The 22,020-nt window shown below is 44.1% G+C and overlaps 1 protein-coding gene across 5 annotated transcripts in view; it reads left to right on the top strand.

Annotated features, from left to right (window-relative positions):
• Positions 1–11,627: 11,627 nt before the first annotated feature.
• LOC106611318 (syntaxin binding protein 5b (tomosyn)) overlaps positions 11,628–22,020 on the top strand; it is a 52,326-nt gene continuing 41,933 nt past the window's right edge. For 2 of the 5 annotated variants that reach the window (XM_014211375.3, XM_014211374.3), the window contains exons 1-2: positions 11,628–12,363; positions 13,101–13,198. In XM_014211375.3, coding sequence (XP_014066850.2) covers positions 12,223–12,363; positions 13,101–13,198 — 239 coding nt within the window. In that variant the 5' untranslated portion in view covers positions 11,628–12,222. The remainder of the gene's footprint in view (positions 12,364–13,100; positions 13,199–22,020) is intronic. The other 3 variants (XM_014211378.3, XM_014211376.3, XM_014211377.3) reach the window with 2 other exon arrangements.

Below are 22,020 nucleotides of genomic sequence, written 5' to 3'. Positions count from 1 at the left end.
CCCCTGTGGCAGAACTACCCACCACCAACGGACCAAGCAGCGTGCATTCTCCAGGAGGAAGAGCAGGACTAAGCAGTATGGTTCAGAGGAGTGGACCTGGGAGGAGATCCTGGATGGTAAAGGATCCTGGACGTGGGAGGAGATCCAGGCCGGAAGGGATCGCCTCCCATGGGAACAGGTAGAGGCAGCGAGGGCGGAACGGCGATACTGGGAGGAACGGCTAGGCAAGCAACTGGAGGTCAAGAGGCAGCGGCAAAAAAAAATTGGGGGGGGGGGCATACGGGTAGATTGGCGAAGGCGAGGTTAAAACCTGAGCCAACTCCCCGTGCTTACCGTGGGGAGCGAGTGACGGTAGAAGCACCGTGTTATGCGGTGATGCGCACGGTGTCGCCCATGCGCACTCACAGCCCGGTGCGCTCGGTGCAAACTCCTCACCGTTGCCATGCTAGAGTTGGCCGGCAGCCAGGGAGAAGTGCACGGTTCAACGTATCTGGTCTCCAGTGCGTCTCATCGGCCAAGGTTATCCTGCCTCTGCTCTATGCACGGTACCCCCCATTCACCAGCACGGCCCAGTTCGTCCTGTACCAGTGCTCCGCCCTTGCTGGGCAATAATCAACATCGAGCCAGGACGGGTTGTGCCAGCCCTAAGCGCCAGACCTCCAGTGCGCCTCCAAGGCCCAGCGTACCCTGTGCCTGCTCCGCGCACTCTCCCTCCAATGCGCCACCATAGCCCAGTATGTCCTGTGCCTACTTCTCGCACTCTTCCTCCAGTACACCTCCATAGCCCAGTACGGCCGGTGCCTGCTTTGAGAAACGCGGTCCTCAGTGCGTCTCCCCAGTCTGGTGAGACCGGTTCCAGCTCCCCGTAGGAAGCCTCCAGTGATGATCAATGGTCCGAAGCCTCCAGTGATGATCCATGGCCCGGAGCCTGTAGTGTTAATCCATGGCACGAAGCCTCCAGTGATGATCCATGGCCCGGAGCCTGTAGGGATGATCCATGGCACGAAGCCTCCAGTGATGATCCATGGCCCGGAGCCTGTAGGGATGATCCATGGCACAAAGCCTCCAGTGATAATCCATGGCCCAGAGCCTCCAGTGATAATCCATGGCACAAAGCCTCCAGTGATGATCCATGGTGCGGAACCAGTAGTGATGATCCATGGCACGGAGCCTGCAGCGAAGGTCCCCAGTCCGGAACCTACAGAGACGCTCTCCAGTCCCGAGCCTCCAGCGACGCTCCTCAGCCCGGAGCCTCCAGCGACGCTCCTCAGCCCGGGGCCTCCAGCGACGCCCCTCAGCCCGGGGCCTCCAGCGACGCCCCTCAGCCCGGGGCCTCCAGCGACGCCCCTCAGCCCGGGGCCTCCAGCGACGCCCCTCAGCCCGGGGCCTCCAGCGACGCCCCTCAGCCCGGGACCTCCAGCGACGCCCCTCAGCCCGGGACCTCCAGCGACGCCCCTCACCCGGGGCCTCCAGCGACGCCCCTCACCCGGGGCCTCCAGCGACGCCCCTCAGCCCGGGGCCTCCAGCGACGGTCTGCAGCCCAGAGCCTTCAGCGGCGGCCTGCAGCCCAGAGCCTTCAGCGGCGGCCTGCAGCCCAGATCCTCCAGCGGCGGGCTGCAGCCCAGATCCTCCAGCGGTGGTCTACAGCACAGAGCATCCGGTAAGGATCTACAGTCCGATTCCTCCGATAATGATCCACAAGCCAGGGTTACAGAAGTGGAGGGATCAGCGGGCAGAACGGGGGTTACACCCTGATCCGGGGCCACCTCCGTTGCTGGAGGATCAGAGGCAGAGGAAGGGTCTGGGTGTAGCGCACGAGCCGCCATAGACGTTTGTCACCCTTCCTTCCCTCCCTTTGTGTTTGGGGTTGTTTTTGTTGGGTTTTTGTTTGGGTGCAGTCGGGGTCTGCAGCTTTGGGGGGGGTACTGTCATGTCCTGACCCTTGTAAGAGGTCATTTGCCATAGTAGAGTGGTCAGGGCGTGACAGGTGGTTGTTTTGGGTTTTCTGTTTATATGTGGGGGTTTTCTAGTATTCAATTCTATGTTTTGTTTTCCATGTTTTGGCCTGGTATGGTTTCCAATCAGAGGCAGGTGTCTTTCGTTGTCTCTGATTGGAAGCCATACTTAGGCAGCCTGTTTTTCCTTTGGGGTTGTGGGTAGTTGTTTTCCGTTTTAGTCGTAGTACCTGATGGGACTGTTATCGGTCATTTGTTGTTTTTTGTTGAGGTGTATCCATTAAAGAAAAAGAATGAGCACTTTACACGCTGCGCCTTGGTCTCCTTTCAACGACCCCTGTGACAATTACAGATAGTGGAAATAACTTTTAGCTAGACCTTGGCATTCTCTTAACCAGCTTGACCTGGAATGATTTTCCAACAGTCTTGAAGGAGTTACCACATATGCTGAGCACTTGTTGGCTGCTTTTCCTTCACTTGTGGTCCGACTAATCCCAAACCATCTCAATTTGGTTGAGGTTGGAGGATTGTGGAGGCCAGGTCATCTGATGCGGCACTCCACCACTCTCCTTCTTGGTAAAATAGCCCTTACAAAGCCTGGAGGTGTGTTGGGTCATTGTCCTGTTGAAAAACAAATTATAGTTCCACTAATCACAATCCAGATGGGATGATTTATCGCTGCAGAATGCTGTGGTAGCCATGCTGGTTAAGTGTGCCTTGAATTCTAAATAAATCAGACAGTGTCACCAGCAAAGCACCCCCACACCATAACACCTTCTCCTCCATGCTTGGCGGTGGGAAATACACATGCGGAGATCATCCATTCACCCATACCGCGTCTCACAAAGACACGGCGGTTGGAACCAAAAATCTCAAATTTGGACTCCAGACCAAAAGACAAATTTCCACCGGTCTAATATCCATTGCTCGTGTTTCTTGGCCCAAGCAAGTCTCTTCTTACTATTGGTGTCCTTTAGTAGTGGTTTATTTGCAGGAATTCGACCATGAAGGCCTGGTTCACACAGTCTCCTTTGAAAATTTGATGTTGAGATGTGTCTGTTACTTGAACTCTGTGAAGCATTTATTTGGGCTGCAATTTCTGAGGCTGGTAAGTCTAATGAACTTGTCCTCTGCAGCAGAGGTAACTCTGGGTCTTCCATTCCTGTGGCGGTCCTCATGAGAGCTTGATGGTTTTTGCGACTGCACTTGAAGAAACTGTCAAAGTTCTTGAAATGTTCTGTATTGACTTACCTTCATGTCTTAAAGTAATGATGGACTGTCATTTATATTTGCTTATTTGAGCTGTTCTTGTCTTAAAATGGACTTGGTCTTTTACCAAATAGGGCTATCTTCTGTATACCTTGTCACAACACAACTGAGTGGCTCAAACGCAATAAGGAAAGAAATTCACAAATTAACTTTTAACAAGGCACAGCTGTTAATTGAAATGCATTCCAGGTGACTACCTCATGAAGCTGGTTGAGAGAATGTTAAGAATGTGCAAAGCTGTCAAGGCAAAGGGTGGTTATTTGAAGAATCTCAAATATAAAATATATTTTGATTCGTTTAACACTTTTTTGGTTACTACATGATTCCATATGCGGTATTTCTTAGTTTTGATATCTTTAGAAAATAGTAAAAATAAAGAAAAACCCTTGAATGAGTAGGTGTTCTAAAACCTTTGACCGGTAATGTATTTCTTACAAATAATGGAGTTAAACAAGTTTATGTTTTGGGTTCTGATGGAATAAGACATTTGAACTAAGCTCATGAAGAATTTACAAGTTATATTCTTCAAGAATCAATGGGTATATCATTATTTTAAAAGTAATAATGCTGCTTCTCTGTCAGGGATTTCGTCGTCGTCAGACGATATGGCGAAATCATCGTCGGAAAAGGAGGACCAATATGCAGCAGAATTGTGTTGGCTCATCTTGAACATTTATTAGACTCAAAATGAACATACAAAATAACAAAACGAACTCACGATATAGACAGTCTTCTCAGGCTCACATACGCTAGACAAGAAACAATCTCCCACAAATGACAAACACAAACACACCCTAATATATGGGACTCTCAATCAAAGGCAAAGAGAAAACACCTGTCTTCAATTGAGAGTCCCAACCCCAATTAATCAACCATAGAAACACACTCACTAGACTCCACATAGAAATACATAAACATAGACCATAAACCAAAAACCCGGAAATACTAAATCAAACGCCCTTTTTCCAAAACACCACCCCGAACCACATAAAACAAATACCCTCTGCCACGTCCTGACCAAACTACAATGACAATTAACCCTTATACTGGCCAGGACGTGACATTCTCGCTGTTTATTTTCTACGGATAGTCACTTCACCCCTACTTTTAGGGCTCCTAAGTGGCGCAGCGGTCGAAGGCACTGCATCTCAGTGCAAGAGGCATCACTACAGTCCTTGGTTTGAATCCAGGCTGTATCACATCCGGTCGGGATTGGGAGTCCCATAGGGTGGCACACAATTGGCCCAGCGTTGTCCGGGTTTGGCCGGGGTTGGCCGTCATTCGAAATAAGAACTTGTTCTTAACTGACTTGTCTCATTAAATAAAAGTTACATTTAAAAAAAAAAAACATGTACAACTAACCTGTAACCCTGCACTCTGACTCGGTACCGGTACCCCCTGTATATACCCTCGTTGTTATTTTATTGTGTTTATTTGGTAAATATTTTCTTAACTCTTCTTGAACTGCACTGTTTGTTCAGGGCTTGTAAGTAAGCATTTCACGGTAAGGTCTACACTTGTTGTATTCGGCGCATGTGACAAATAATGTTTGATTTGATTTGAAGTGCAGTCGCAAAAATCATCAATCGCTATGATGAAACTGGCTCTCATGAGGACCGCCACAGGAAATGAAGACCCAAAGTTACCTCTGCTGCAGAGGATAAGTTCATTAGAGTAAACTGCACCTCAGATTGCAGCCTAAATAAATGCAGACACATCTCAACATCAACTGTTCAGAGGAGACTGTTTGAATCAGGCCTTCATGGTCGAATTGCTGCAGAGAAACCACTTCTAAAGGACACCAATAAGAAGAAGAGACTTGCTTGGGCCAAGAAACACGAGCAGTGGACATTAGACCGGTGGATATCTATTTGACCAAGGAGAGTGATGGAGTGCTGCATCAGATGACCTGGCCTTCACAATCACCCGACCTCAACCCAATTGAGATGGTTTGGGATTAGTTGGACCGCAGAGTGAAGGAAAAGCAGCTAACAAGTGCTCAGCATATGTGGGAATTCCTTCAAGACTGTTGGAAAAGCATTCCAGGTGAAGCTGGTTGAGAGAATGCCAAGAGTGTACAAAGCTTTCATCAAGGCAAAGGGTGGCTACTTTGAAGAATTTCAAATATAAACTATATTTTGATTTGTTTAACACTTTTTTGGTTACTACATGATTCCATATTTGTTATTACATAGTTTTGATGTCTTCACTATTATTCTACAATGTAGAAAATAAAGAAAAACCCTTGAATAAGTAGGTGTGTCCAAACTTTTGACTGGTAGTGTATATAAACTCTGTGTCTTATTTATTTTTGATAGTAGTTACAGTCTTCTCCCGCTGCAACTCCTGTACTGACTCGGGAGAGGTGAAGGTCAAGAGCCATGTGTCCTCCGAAACACAACCCTGCCAAGCCGCACTGCTTCTTGACACACTGCTCGCTTAACCCGGAAGCCAGCCTGCACCCATGTGTCGGAGGAAACACCGTACCCCTGGCGACCGTGTCAGCGTGCATTGCGGCCGATCCACCACAAGAGCCGCTAGAGCGCGATGGGACAAGGACATCCCGGCCGGCCAAACCCTTCCCTAAGCCGGACGACGTTGGGCCAATAGTGTGCCGCCTCATGGGTCTCCCGGTCGCGGCTGGCTGTGACACAGCCAAGTATCGAACCCAGATCTGTAGTGACGCCGCTGCCCCACTCGGGAGGCCTTATGTATGTTTGCTTGATTTAATTTCCCAGTTCGGAGTGATTCTTTTCCCACGCATTGTATTTTGTTGTTTATTAATTGAATATTAAAAAAAATAATAAGTGAAACTTTGACCCTTATATTTGCTGGCATGTCGTAATTTAGAGACAGGTTATTTTTACCACATATCTGTTCTTTGCTATGCTGTAGTTTTACTTTGCTGTGTCCTCAGACTCTTCATTGTGCGTCTAGGGATCTGTTCTATATACGCTATGGGCTGCTGTGCTATACACTGCCTACACTCTATAGCACTCAGCCACATTCAGGTTTCTGTCTCTATAACATATGGGCTGGTTTCTCGACAAAGGTTAAGCCTGCTCCTGGACTAAAAAGCCCTTTCAATGAAGATGCTCCACTGAGCATGTTTTTAGTCCAGTACTGGGCTTAATCTGTGTCCAGGAAACCGACCCTATATGTTCAGATTAACTTCATCTTGAAAACTGTGAATCTGACAGCACCCTAATAGCTGATGATACTGTATATAAACCATGGCCAGGTTTGGTGCAGCACGACAGTCATGATTATGGTCATCCATTGCGTTTTTAGTTTACCTCCTGTGGTAATTAATTGTGCCTGAGGGAAAGTGACTGAGAAGAAGGAACACAACTTCTAAATATGGATTTACGTCCTAGATACAGGAGAGACCTAGATTCAGGAATCAAGCTGAGATGTTGCCCCAAATACTGTTACACTCTGGACAAACACATAATATCTCATTAATAACACATGAATAACTTTTCCATTATTGATTATATGCTCAGAAATGTGACATTTTGAATTAAAGACCTTTTATTCAAATCAAATCAAATTGTATTTGTTACATGCTTTGTAAACAACAGCTGTGGACTAACAGTGAAATGCTTACTTACGGGCCCTTCCCAACAATGCAGAGAGAAAAATAGAGAAATAATAGAGAAATAATAACACGACGAATAAATACACAATGAGTAATGATAACTAGGTTATATACACAGGGTACCTGTACCGAGTCGATGTGCATGGATATAAGGTAATTGAGGTAATTATGTACAGGACATATAGATAGGGATAAAGTGACTAGGCGACAGGATAGATAATAGACAGTAGCAGCAGCATATGTGATGAGTCAAAAGAGTTAGTACAAAAAGGATCAATGCAGATAGTCCGGGTTACTATTTGGTTAACTATTTCACTAACTATTTATCAGTCTTATGGCTTGGAGGTAGAAGCTGTTCAGAATCCTGTTGGTTCCAAACTTGGTGCATCTGTACTGCTTACCATGCGGTAGCAGAGAGAACAGTCTATGAATTGGGTGGCTGGAGTCTATGACAATTTTTAGGCCTTCCTCTGACACCGCCTGCTATAAAGGTCCTGGATGGCAGTGAGCTCGGCCCCAATGATGTACTAGGCCGTATGCGCCACGCTCTATAGCGCCTTGCGGTCCAATGCCAAGCAGTTGCCATGCTAAGGGTGATGCAGCCAGTCAAGATGCTCTCGATGGTGCAGCTTTTCGTAAAATGGCCACTATCCACAGCAGTGCCATCCCCACCACAAATTCAACCCGTTCTAACGCTTTTACATTCTCCTCTTTTCATTCGCTCTTTCTCAGGGACCAATTCTATTGACCTCTTCTGCTACAACGTTATAAAGAATTCTGATGAGACAAACTGTTTATTGAATTGGGAAGCATGCGTAGTAGCTAGCACCAGATACTACTTTATGTTGTTTATTGAATTGCCACTGAAGGTCTGTGATACTGGTATCATCACAGCCCTACTATTGACCAGGGCCCATAGGGTGGTGCACTATCTTGGGAATACGACGCAGACACACTTTCTGTTATCTGGCTCTTCTTTCTCTCGTACTGCATGCTGTGCACCAGTCAGTGGGCTTTAGCTAAAACTGCTCTGTTGTTTGTTACATACCTTAGTCTGACACTGACATCATTGAAGTCATTTGTGGTGACGAGGGGCAAGAGGGGTGTTGTACAAAACAAAGTCATCAGCGATTGGATAACCTCTAACCAATCAGATTATCAAAACCAATGACGAATTTTAAAACTACTGCTTTACCTATGTGTGTTCTGGCTCTGGCCCAACCCATCGGTTTCTGGACCAACCACACGGCCCCGAATCTGTTCGCATTCAGTGAAGAGTCGTGGGAAGTACTCAGATCCAGACTCAATGCAGAGAAGAAATTAACGTCTGTGGGCGTGGCATAGCGTTTGGCCAAAGCAAGGAGTGTGTGTAGCCAGGCAAACAATCAGTGGTGTAAATTACTTAAGTAAAAATTGTATTTTGGGGGGGTATCTGTACTTTACTATTTATATTTTTGGCAACTTTTACTTTTACTTCACTACATTCCAAAAGAAAAGAATGTACTTTGTATTCCATACATTTTCCCTGACACCCAAATGTACTTGTTACATTTTGACAGGAAAATTGTCCAATTCACACACTTATCAAAAGAACATCCCTGGTCATCCCTACTGCATCTGATCTGGCAGACTCACTCAACACAAATGCTTCATTTGTAAATTATGTCTGAGTGTTGGAGTGTGCCTCTGGCTATCTGTCAATGTCACGTCCTGAACATAGAAAGCTTTTATTTTCAATGGTAGAGTAGGTCAGGGCGTGACAGGTTTTTTTTGTCTAGTTTATTTATTTCTATGTTGGTTCTAGTTTCTTTTTTCTAGGTTGGGTTTTTTGTCTAGTTTATGTATTTCTATGTTGGTTCCAGTTTCTTTTTTCTATGTTGGGGTTTTTGTATGATTCCCAATTAGAGGCAGCTGGCTATCTGGTTGTCTCTAATTGGGGATCATATTTAAGTTGTTGTTTTTCCCACTAGGTTTTGTGGGAGATTATTTTGAGGTAGTGTATGTTTCACCTCTTCGTCATGGTTTGTTATCTTGTTTAGTAGTTTATTTGTATGTCTTGCATAGTTTCACAGTTATAATAAAATGTGGAACGATACACACGCTATGCCTTGGTCTCCTTCGTACGACAACCGTGACAGTCAATAAAAAATAAAAATAAATTGTGCTGTCTGGTTTGCTTAATAAAAGGAATTTGAAATGATTTATACTTTTACTTTTGATACTTATATACATTTCAGCAATTCCATATACTTTTGATACTTTAAGTATTTTTAAAACCAAATACTTTAGACTTTTACTCAAGGAGTATTTTACTGGGTGACTTTTACTTGAGTCATTTTCTATTAAGGTATCTTTACTTTTACTCAAGTATGACAATTTAGTACTTTTTCTACCACACACCATAATATATTGAGATTTCAGTGTTTTGATATTCATAGAGAACATAACACTGAACCCCTCAACTGGTCCATGTGTCACTGTCCATGGTGCTGATTTCTATACACTCAGACCTAAAACACTGTCGGTCCTCAGTAGGAGAGAAGGACAGGTTGAGGAGAGAGGGTAAGGATGAGGAGAAAGGGATGGGGTGAGGAGAGGGGGATAGGATGTGGAGAGAGATTGAAACCCCGTGTTCAATATTTCTGATAGATATTACCAATTCCCATCGACATCACCAATGTCTTTTCTTTGTTTTCTAGTTGTCCCTTCCATGTCGGTAACTCTGTGAGAGTGACTGCTGGGTAGCAATGTTGGTAAATTGTGCCATCTAGTGTATCTTTTCCATAGCCTGAGCACCAGGCTGTATGTGCTATCATGCCAACTCCTTGTCACTCACATGCCAAACATTGGCTTGAGCAATGGAGTTGGCAAGAACATCTACAGGGAGACCAGGCTATCTTTTTCCCACTCTGAACTCATAGGTAATAGCTATTAGCCACCTCCAGTAGCAATATTTGACCAATGAAAAAAATATATAATCATCAAATCAAATTTATTTATATAGCCCTTCTTACATCAGCTGATATCACAAAGTGCTGTACAGAAACCCAGCCTAAAACCCCAAACAGCAAGCAATGCAGGTGTAGAAGCACGGTGGCTAGGAAAAACTCCCTAGAAAGGCCAAAACCTAGGAAGAAACCTAGAGAGGAACCAGGCTATGAGGGGTGGCCAGTCCTCTTCTGGCTGTGCCGGGTGGAGATTATAACAGCACTTGGCCTAGATGTTCAAATGTTCATAAATGACCAGCATTGTCAAATAATAATAATCATAGTAGTTGTCGAGGGTGCAACAAGTCAGTAACACAAGAGTAAGTGTCAGTTGGCTTTTTCATAGCCGATCTTTGAGAGTATATCTACCGCTCCTGCTGTCTCTAGAGAGTTGAAAACAGCAGGTCTGGGACAGGTAGCACGTCCGGTGAATAGGTCAGGGTTCCAGCAGGTCTGGGACAACAGGTCTGGGACAGGTAGCACGTCCGGTGAATAGGTCAGGGTTCCAGCAGGTCTGGGACAACAGGTCTGGGACAGGTAGCACGTCCGGTGAATAGGTCAGGGTTCCAGCAGGTCTGGGACAACAGGTCTGGGACAGGTAGCACGTCCGGCGAACAGGTAAGGGTTCCATAGCTGCAGGCAGAACATGACTCATCAGTTTTCCTAGCCACCGTGCTTCTTTCACATGCTTTGCTTGCTGTTTGGGGTTTTAGGCTGGGTTTCTGTACAGCACTTTGAGAATATCAGCTGATGTACGAAGGGCTATATAAAAATAAATTTGATTTGATTTGATTTGATTTGTAGAGCTTTACTGTTGTTGAATGGACTAAAAGAAAAACAAATCTTTCCTACTGATGAGTCAACAGGGGTAATCGTCGGTATGTTCTGAGGGTCAGGTGTTGACATGTTCCTGAATAATAAACACCTGAGGGAATTGCATCTAAAACAATTGCAAAATCTTTAGGTGTTACAGGGATCTTGTAAAGTGATAAGAATTCCTTATAACTAAGTAAAAGACCCTCTGCATTAACCAGTTGGCTCACCAATAGGATATTAATTACCAGTTGGCTCACCAATAGGATATTATTTACCAGTTGGCTCACCAATAGGATATTATTTACCAGTTGGCTCACCAATAGGATATAATTTACCAGTTGGCTCACCAATAGGATATTATTTACCAGTTGGCTCACCAATAGGATATTATTTACCAGTTGGCACACCAATAGGATATTATTTCGGAACCAATATTCTAAAAACAAAGCAGTATTTTTATACAATATGGCCCGATTATTCCATATATAATATCTGTGTGGAGAAAATTAGGCTTATAAATTAGGGACCATGACAAGAAAACCTGCCTGAATTTGTCACTTTACTTATGGTATAACTGGTCCGTGGCTCGACAATGGTATACATATGCGATTTTGTGATATTTTTAATGATGAGCCACAGAGTTTCTAAACCCAGAGTTGCAACATCGCAAGACTTCCGGGAACGCGAAACAGACCAACAGACTTGGCCGTTGTTTTGGGGTTTGAGAAATGAAACATTCTTCCGTAGTTGTTTTCTCGAAACCTAAAGGCACAACCTAGATTCGAAACAATGTCGTAAGTAGTTGAACATGTTATTACTCCAACCTCCTAAAGGTGACCAACCAATTTTCGTCAAAAACAACTTTATATCGAAGGTGTGCCTTTGATTTAACGGCCAGAACATGCGCAGTTCGGCGCGAGACGACCGTTAGACCCGAAGACGTGTTTGTGCGCATGAGCCTACTTTTCCAAATGTCGCCATGACATCGCCTACAAGTGTGATCATGGATTTCAGTTTTAGCCTATCTTCATACTGTACTGTCTTTGAATTAGCTCTTGGTTTGTGACTATGTCGAGTAAGCTCGATGGATAACACAATTGACGAATGTTGAAGGTTACTCTCTTATTCAGTGATTCATAATTATTTTTCCAACATAGGTTTCCAAAAATACAGATTTATTTAGATTTTTACTTTACTGCCTCCAATGTGTAGCCTACATCCGTGTTGCTGCCTCTACCGCGCAGACTCGTCACTGCGGTTCACTGCGTTTCCGTGTTAGCTTGGCTGGCTAGCTGATAGTGGCTGTCGTCAGGAGAGCTTACGATCGACTCAGACTGGATATTGTATCGATGGATAAAGCAAATATTTTCGACAATGCATTAATGTTCATAAACGGTGTACTTGTGAATGATGCTATGGAAAGTGCGGTGACTACACCGTCCGTAACATGCGATATTATCAAAACAAGATATTAGCCAAGTGTGCGTCTTTAGAGCGGTTTACGTTATCTAGGTAACTGTTACCGCTATATAACATTTATGGTGGCTTCGTTGATCCATTTTTTGTGTTTTGTCCTCGTCTGTATTGGTGGAAAATGAAGAAGTTCAATATCAGAAAAGTGCTGGACGGCTTGACTGCTTCTTCTTCCTCTGGCACTGCATCTCCACAACCAGGAACTTATCAAAACGATGTGATCCAAGAGACGCTACAATCGGAGCATTTCCAGCTCTGCAAGGTGGGCTACGGTCAACTAAGCCGGCGACGATTGTTTTGCTGGGAATCATTGAAGATAGCATCGCGTCGTTTCTAAAACGTCGACGTCAGCTAGTCAGTTTTCTGTGTGGCAATAGTAGTTTGTATTTTTGTTATTTGTGTCTATGCTGATATTGTATTGGTGTGGATCTTGTAGCTAGGGGGGTAGCCATCTAGCTACTAGTGTTGCTAGTTGTCAAACCAGCAGAGGAATGTATTGCTAATCAACTGACTGCCTCCCACGGTCCCCGTTTCTGATATTGCCATTTTCCATAGCTTCATCCCACCGCTGCCTAACTAGTTAGCTAATGACGCCTGGCCAGTGACTATTAAGTGTCCACAACAGCCAGCCATAAATCTGGATTATAAATAGATAGTTAGGTCATCCAGACATTGGCTAGGTAGCTAACAAACTACAGCAGCTGTCCAGTGATCTGACAGTGAGAGAACCTAGCTTGTTGTCAAGATAGCTACCTTACTAGAAATCTTTGGCTTTTTTGGTTCTGAGAAAAAGCGACACACTCAGCTAGATATGGATTTAAACTGAGCATAAATCGTTGGTATTTAGGCAAAGATTAATGCCTCTCAATGTTGGACAGTTTCCTGGTTATATAAAACATGAGATGACATAACCGTACTTAACTATGTCTGTAAAAGAGTGCATCTGGATATAATCTGGCAGCTAGCTAATGCAGATTGTGTTCTTCCTCTCTCCTCCAGACTGTGCGCCATGGCTTCCCCTACCAGCCCTCCTCCATGGCCTTTGACCCTGTGCAAAAAATTCTGGCCATCGGGACTCAGAGCGGAGCTGTGAGACTGTATCCTTTTTTCTTTTAATCGGAAGGAAACTAAACTACCAATATTGACAGTCCCGGTGCAGTGCAGTGCCCGAAACAATACAGATGATTGATTTAGGACCAATTTCCCAGACAACAGCATAAGTCTTGGTTTAGTCCTTGACTAAAATGCATGCTCAATGGAGATTCTGTGTTGGTAGAGTTGATATGACTTTATATAGGCTTCAATGTAAGATCATCATGTACAGTTAATGGAGGAAATTGTGGTTATAGAGGTTCATACACGATTACTATCTGTATGTCTGAGCAGCAGAGTCCGGTTGTGTCCCAAATGGCACCCTATTCCCTATATAGTGCATTACTTTTGACCAGAGCTGTGGTGAGAGAGGTTTATATTATCAAATACAAATATATTACTCAGTTGTATAGCTATATATATTAGCAGGTTGTATAGCTCGTTTGGTAGGGCATGGTGCTTACAACACAAGGTTTGTGGGTTCAGTTCCCGGGGTCATTATACTAAAAATGCAGGCATGACTCTGTCGCTTTGGATAAAAGCTTCTACTAAATTGCATAATATTCTATTATCAAACATTAAGACCACCTGCTCTTTCCATGACATAGCTTTCACCTGGATTCACCTAGTCAGTCCATGATCCCTTATTGATGTAATTTGTTATATCCTCTTCAGTCAGTGTAGATGAAGGGGAGGAGACAGGTGAAAGAAGGATTTTTAAGCCTTGAGACATGGATTGTGCATGTGTGCCATTCAGAGGGTGAATGGGGCAAGACAAAAGATTTAAGTGCCTTTGAATGGGGTATTTTAGTAGGTGTCAGGGGCACCGGTATGATTGTGTCAAGAACTGCAACGCTGCTGAGTTTTTCATGCTCAACAGTTTCCTGTGTGTATCAAGAATGGTCCACCACCCAAAGGACATCCAGCCAATTTAACACATCTGTGGGAAGCATTGGAGTCAATATTGGCCAGCATCCCTGTGGAATGCTTTCAACACCTTGTAGAGTCCATGCCCTGACAAATTGAGGCTGTTCTGAGGGCAAAAGGGGGTGCAACTCAACATTAGGAAGGTTTTCCTAATGTTTTGTAAACACAGTGTGTATATAAGCTACATTTGAATCCTGGTAAGTTGACCAGCGCTGACCTTGTGTTTAGCCAAGCTTTAAGCTGCTAGAAGGCATAGCTTGAGGGGATAGCTATCAGCAGCTGGTTAGCATAGCTTGGGGGTTAGCATAGCTTGGGGGTTACCTATCTGCAGCTGGTTAGTATGGTCTAACCTTGGGGGATAGCTATCTGCAGCTGGTTAGCATAGCTTGGGTGATAGCTATCTGCAGCTGGTTAGCAGCCTATCTAATGTTAGGTAGCTGATATTTCTCTGTCAAATCACAGTTATGCCAAGGTAGCAAGAACCAGTGTCTGGTATGTGTTTAATGAGACACTTGTTCGACAACACCTTGCTACTTGTTTGCGGTATCAAATAATATAGCTTGCTAGCTAGTGTAACCAACTCACCGTCACCAACAGCACCAGGCACAGTCTCACGTTTGACAGCCCGCAGAATTTGTAGGTAGTGTTGGATGTAATCAATATCCTGGCCATCTGATTGTTGAACAACTTTATCGAAGGCCATTTTCACGAGAGTAGCTATTTAATTTCCCGTTCCATATGTGCATTGCACATCAAGCTACTGCCAAAGACACCGTGTTGTCTGGGGATCGTTTTGCATTGCACGGTGTGCCGGGCGGACTGGGTTTGCACATTTTTGACCGTTCCATTGGGTCCTCCTAAGGAGAGGTCTCCGCCTGCCTGGAGCACCGAGACATGCAAAGCGAACTCGCCCAGTAATTTCCCAGAAAACACAGCGCCACCACGTGTTGATAGGCAAAAGGGGGCATGAATTGTTGAGGTAATTGTAATCCAGCCCTAAGGGGCAGTTGACCTTTAAGCTCGGCTTGGGTAAATTTATGACTTTTGAAGTTCATGCAAACACATGGCACCAGTTTATATCGTTCCCAGAACAGAGAGTATTTTTTTTGCATCATGTTGTTCTCTGTAATCTAGAAAATGTGTATTTCATTGTTCCTTCTTGGTCTGGTGATTATTGTAAAATATGTGTCCCCAATGACTTACCTGCTTAAATAATAATAATAATATGATGATAATAATAATATCAGTGATCTATAGGGATGGGTGATCTATCTATAAGGATGGGTGATCTATCTATTAGTTATCTATAAGGATGGGTCATCTATAGGGATGGGGTGATATACAGAGCATTCGGAAAGTATTCAGGCCCCTTAACTTTTTCAACATTGTTACGTTACAGCCTTATTCTAAAATGGATTAAATTGTTTTTTTCCCCCCATCAATCTAAACACAAACCCCATAATGACAAAGCAAAAATGAGTTTTTAGAAATGCTTGCAAATGTATTACAAAAATAAACTGATATCACATTTACGTAAATATTCAGACCCTTTACTCAGTACTTTGTTGAAGCACCTTTGGCAGCGATTACAGCCTTGTCTTCTTGGGTATGACAGTCCAAGCTTGGTACACCTATATTTGGGGAGTTTCTCCCATTCTTCTCTGCAGATCATCTCAAGCTCTGTCAGGATGGATGGGGAGTGTCGCTGCACAGCTATTTTCAGGTCTCTCCAGAGATGTTCGATCGGGTTCAAGTCCGGGCTCTGCCTGGGCAACTCGGGGACGTTCAGAGACTTGTCCCGAAGCCATGCCTTCGTGGTCTTTGCTGTGTGCTTAGGGTCGTTGTCCTGCTGGAAGCTGAACCTTCGCCCCAGTCTGAGGTCCTGAGTGCTATGGAGCAGGTTTTCATCAAGGATCTTTCTGTACTTTGCTCCTTTCATCTTTCCCTTGATTCTGACGAGTCTCCCAGGCCCTGCCGCTGAAAAACATCTCCACAGCATGATGCTGCCACCACCATGCTTCACCATAGGGTTGGTGCCAGGTTTCCTGTAGATGTGACACTTGGCATTCAGGCCAAAGAGTTCAATCTTGGTTTCATCAGACCAGAGAATCTTGTTTTTCATGGTCAGAGTCCTTTAGGTGGCAAACTCCAAGCTGGCTTTCATGTGCCTTTTACTGAGGAGTGTCGTCCGTCTGGCCGCTACTATCAAGGCCTGATTGGTGGAGTGCTACAAGGATGCTTGTCCTTCTGAAAGTTTCTCCCATCGCCACAGAGGAACTCTGGAGTTCTGTCAGAGTGACCATTGGGTTCTTGGTCACCTCCCTGACCTTCTCCCCTGATTGCTCAGTTTGTCCGGGGGGCTAGCTTTAGGAAGAGTATTGGTGGTTCCAAACTACTTCCATTTAAGAATGATTGAGGCCACTGTGTTCTTGGGGACTTTCAATGCTGCAGAAATGTTTTGGTATCCTTCCCCAGATCTGATCCCCACATCTCAAGGTTGATAAATGGAAACAGGATGCACCTGACCTCAATTTATAGTCTCATATCAAAGGGGTCTGCATACTTATGTAAATAAGGTATTGCTGTTTTTTTTATATATTTTTTTAAAATAAATTTGCACAAAAAAAAAATCTGTTTTTGCTCTATTATGGGGTAATGTGTATAGATAGATACAGTGCATTCAGAAAGCATTTTTCAATCTATACTGATGGATTCTGCATTCTGACTCCTAAACCTGGAATAGCGTTAATTATCAGGTATCCTATTGAAATATTGAGTGCTATAGTCTAGGGTCTACACCAGAAGTTAATGGTTATCTGTAGGAGGAATGTTTATGGTGGAGGAAATGAAGTTTGGAATGTACTGAGTGAAGGAAAGATGATCACATGTTGGCAGGCACTGATAAGGGTGGAGAGATGTGGTTTAGAGAGGAAGCTGTATGACCCAATGGGTGAATAAACTTGGTTTAAGCTTTACTAATCATATCCTAGTCCTTTAAGGACATTATTGTTTGGTTATAAGCCAACTCCTAAAGAAGTTGACCTGCCGAAGATCCTTGCAGGATCTAAACATTGTTTGTTTATTAATAAAGGTACGTGGTGGAGCTTATGAGTGTGTGGGCTCTATTTCTTTTATACTTCCTTAAGAACACCCACACAGACACTAATAATGGGGCGGCAGGTAGCCTAGTGTTTTTTATATATATATATATATTTTTTAATTTTCACCTTTATTTAACCAGGTAGGCAAGTTGAGAACAAGTTCTCATTTACAATTGCGACCTGGCCAAGATAAAGCAAAGCAGTTCGACAACATACAACAACACAGAGTTACACATGGAGTAAAACAAATATAGAGTCAATAATACTGTAGAAAAATACGTCTATATACAATGTGAGCAAATGAGGTGAGATAAGGGAGGTAAAGGCAAAAAAAGTCCATGGTGGCAAAGTAAATACAATATAGCAAGTAAAACACTGGAATGGTAGATTTGTAGTAGAAGAAAGTGCAAAGTAGAAAAAGAGTTAATTGAGTGCAAAGGAGCAAAAGGTAGTTGTTTGGGCTAAATTATAGATGGGCTATGTGCAGTGATCTGTGAGCTGATCTGACAGCTGGTGCTTAAAGCTAGTGAGGGAGATAAGTGTTTCCAGTTTCAGAGATTTTTGTAGTTCGTTCCAGTCATTGGCAGCAGAGAACTGGAAGGAGAGACGGCCAAAGGAGGAATTGGCTTTGGGGGTGACCAGAGAGATATACCTGCTGGAGCGCGTGCTACAGGTGGGTGCTGCTATGGTGACCAGTGAGCGGCGATAAGGGGGGACTTTACCTAGCAGGGTCTTGTAGATGACCTGGAGCCAGTGGGTTTGGCGACGAGTATGAAGCGAAGGCCAGCCGATGAGAGCGTACAGGTCGCAGTGGAGGGTAGTATATGGGGCTTTGGTGCCAAAACGGATGGCACTGTGATAGACTGCATCCAGTTTATTGAGTAGTGTATTGGAGGCTATTTTGTAAATGACATCGCCAAAGTCGAGGATCGGTAGGATGGTCAGTTTTACGAGGGTATGTTTGGCAGCATGAGTGAAGGATGCTTTGTTGCGAAATAGGAAGCCAATTCTTGATTTAACTTTGGATTGGAGATGTTTGATGTGAGTCTGGAAGGAGAGTTTACAGTCTAACCAGACACCTAGGTATTTGTAGTTGTCCACATATTCTAAGTCAGATTAGTCAGTTGGTTAGAGCGTTGTGCCAGTAAACAAAAGGTTGCCAAATCGGTTGTTCTTCCGCTGAACAAGGCACTATTCCCCGGTAGGCCGTCATTGTAAATAAGAATTTGTTCTTAACGGACTTGCCAAGTTAAATAAAATAATAATGTGCAGCTGTTTTTTCACCCGCCCGCAACTGCTAATAACCCACCCGCAACTGCCCGACTATATGTGACAAAGTAAAAATCTAAGGCCGGCACCAGACCCTAACCTGCAAATGAAGAAAATGTGCTGCACAAGTGGCAGAACGACACCCTGTTTTTCTCCCCAATTTCGTGGTATCCAATTGGTAGTTGGTCTTGTCTTATCGCTGCAACTCCCGTACGGACTCAGGAGAGGCGAAGGTCGAGAGCCGTGCGTCCTCCTAAACACAACCCAACTAAGCCGCACTGCTTCTTGACACAATGCCTGCTTAACCCGGAAGCCAGCCGCACCAATGTGTCGGAGGAAACACTGTACACCTGGCGACCGTGTCAGTGTGCACTGCGCCCGGGCCAGCCACAGGAGTCGCTAGAGCGCAATGGGACAAGGACATCCTTACCGGCCAAACCCTCCCCTAACCCGGACGACGCTGGGCCAATTGTGTGCCGTCCCATGGGTCTCCCTGTCGCGGCCGGCTGCGACAGAGCCTTGACTCGAACCCAGAATCTCTAGTGGCACAGCTAGCACTGCGATGCAGTGCCTTAGACCGCTGCGCCACTCGGCAGGCCCGGCAAGCCTTTTTAGATAGGCCTATGATTCTTCTATAATTTCAGACATTTTGGTAGGCTATTTGTAGTCAACTTGTCTATAATTCGATACATGCAGCTTCTCTTCTGTCATTACTTGTTGCCCTAGAAGACTAAATAAACCCTAGCACACCAGAATGTCATGAATGAATGCTTCAATCTAGTTGACGTTGGTAAAAAAAAAAAAGGGAACGATTTTCTGTGCAAAATTTCCAGATTACATCAGTTTGACTGGTTTTAAGGACATTTTAAAGCTGTTTAAACGACCCATGTTTCTGAGAAGATTTCTGTTCGGCTTGGATGCATATTTTATGTGGTTGAGATACTATCAGCTTTTATTAAGCTGATAAAGATGGCACCTTTACAGACGGTCCCTACCCACGCATTCATTCTCTCAAGATGCTGAAATAAATAAATAATATTTCTCCACTCCTGTTCCCAAGTCAAAATGTACATTTGGTGTATTATTTTACGGCAAGAACTGCTTAATTAATATTAAATTATGTGAGAGGTTATAGACATACAGTCCGTTTCCAGATTTCAGTTAGCCTACTATTCCATTTAACCCATCTAAGCAGTAGGCCTAGCCTACAGTTCCCTTGATGTGCCATGTCCCCGTATTGTGACTGTTGAATTTGTATAGCGCATCACAATCATCACAGATAACATAGCCGGCACTGCTATCATCCTCTTTTACCACTTCACCAAATCTTTCCTAAACATTAGACTACTGTTCTGGCCCGCCATTCTATATATCTTCAACTCTCCATTTCGCAACTTTCTCTTATTGAATTAAACTGACATTGTCCTTTTTGTCTCAGTGGATTGACTTGAACTTTTTCTGCCCAAGTTCCCAAAAGCATTTGGCGAATATTTGGCGAGCATACAGTTAGGCCCTAAAGCTTAGGCTTATGCTACGCACTAATGACAGATGTATGTGTGCCATTTAGAGGGTGAATAGGCAAGACAAAATATTTAAGTGCCTTTGAACGGGGTATAGTAGTAGGTGCCAGGCCGCTGGCACACCGGTTTGTGTCAAGGTTTTTCCACACTCAAGTTACCCGTGTGTATCGAGAATGGTCCACCACCCAAATTACATCCAGCCAACTTGACACAACTGAGGGAAGCATTGGAGTCAACATGGGCCAGCATCCCTGTTAGACTCCTTGTAGAGTCCATGTCCCGACAAATTGAGGCTGTTCTGAGAGCAAAAGAGGGGGTGCATCTCATTATTAGGAAGGCGTTCCTAATGTTTGGTGTACTCTGTGTATATGAATGGCACAAGAATGATGTATTGTTTTTTTCTTTATTTCATGACTCTAAACCCTTGCCACGCAGATAAACCGTGGGGACTGCGGGTTATGAGTCAACCCGTGCATCACACACACACACACACACACACACACACACACACACACACACACACACACCATGTCCTAATAGTGGCCGACTGGCTGGCCGGCCTAATGGGATTACTGCCATTGAAGGCTATTGGTCCATTTTTCATGAGAGCGGCAGTATCGATCCCCCTCAATGGCCCCAGAGTTGTGAAATGCCGCCACAGCTCACCAGATGTAAACTTGTCTACAAAATATAAATGCTTACTTTTATACGATCTGTCTCTGCTACTACAGTGTTTTTATCTCTATTTCATGGATTTTTCCACTAATCTAATCCATGTATTCCTATGGCTCTTGGCCATTATAGGAAACCTTTAGTAGTGGTTGACTAATACAGTAGTTTGGAGGAAGCTCATTTAACCTATTGTCTAACAAAATCTATTTTTTTGTAGTACATTCTTTAAAAATCATTCCAATCACTGGTTTCACTCTGTTAATTGCTGTTTCTTATCTTTAAATCCCCGATCCTCTCCAGTCCTCAGTGCTAATAAGTACTTGGTGTTCAGGCCTGTAACTGAGGTGATGGATTGAGTGAATATTCATTAGATATTCTTGCACAAATATCAAAAGGCAGAAGAGTGAGTAATCTGTTTGTTGTTTATATTGTAAGTGGTCTGTTTCATATTGAAACACATTATTGTTTGTCAACAGAACACACATTTTAGACATGTTCATATGATTGGGACAGAGGGTTTTAGTTAATGGAAGCCTCTGAAATGCAAATTCAGTTGTGTGGTGTACCGCAGGGTAGCCGGCTAGGGCCATTGTTTTCTGTTTTTACAAATTACCTTACACAGGCTTTATTCAATTTCAGTGGGTCTATGTACGCTGACAACGACTACAGTATACACGTCGGCTGCAACAGTAAAATAAATAAGACACTTAACACTCCAGACAGTTTTAGATTGGGTAACTAGCAATAGGCTGGTGCTAAATATCTCCAACAACTAAAAGCATTATTTTTGGGACTAATCACTCGCTCAACACTACCTTGTTTAGATTTATTATTGAATAATGTGGTTTTTGAGCAAGATTGAGGAGACTGAACTGCTGGGTGTAACCCTAGATAGCAAGCTTTCATGGTCAGAACATATAGACTCAATGGTTGCTAAAATGGGAAGTCTGGCCACGATAGGGCGTTGCTATGCCTTCTTGACATCTGTCGAGCAGACAGACCTACAGGCCCTAGTTTTGTCACACCTGGACTAATGCCCAGCTGTGTGGTCATGTGTGGCAAAGAAGGACATAGGTTTATCGCAGTTGGTCCAGAACCAAGCAGCATGTAGATGTACACAGAGGGAAAGTGTCAGGAACATGCACGTCAGTCTCCTGGCTCAAAGTTGAGGAGAGATTGACTGCATCGCTATTGGTCTTTGTGCGAGGTGTTGATATGTTGAAGGTACCAAACTGTCCAAGCCGTTGGCACACAGTTCGGACACTCATCGGTACAACACAAGAAATGCAACCAGAGGTCTCACAGTCCTCAGAACAAAGGCTGGGAACTGCACACTAT

Source organism: Salmo salar, chromosome 09 (assembly GCF_965601325.2).
Source record: "Salmo salar chromosome 09, fSalSal1, whole genome shotgun sequence".
Classification (NCBI taxonomy): domain Eukaryota; kingdom Metazoa; phylum Chordata; class Actinopteri; order Salmoniformes; family Salmonidae; genus Salmo; species Salmo salar.
This window is presented reverse-complemented; position numbering and strand designations above follow the sequence as displayed.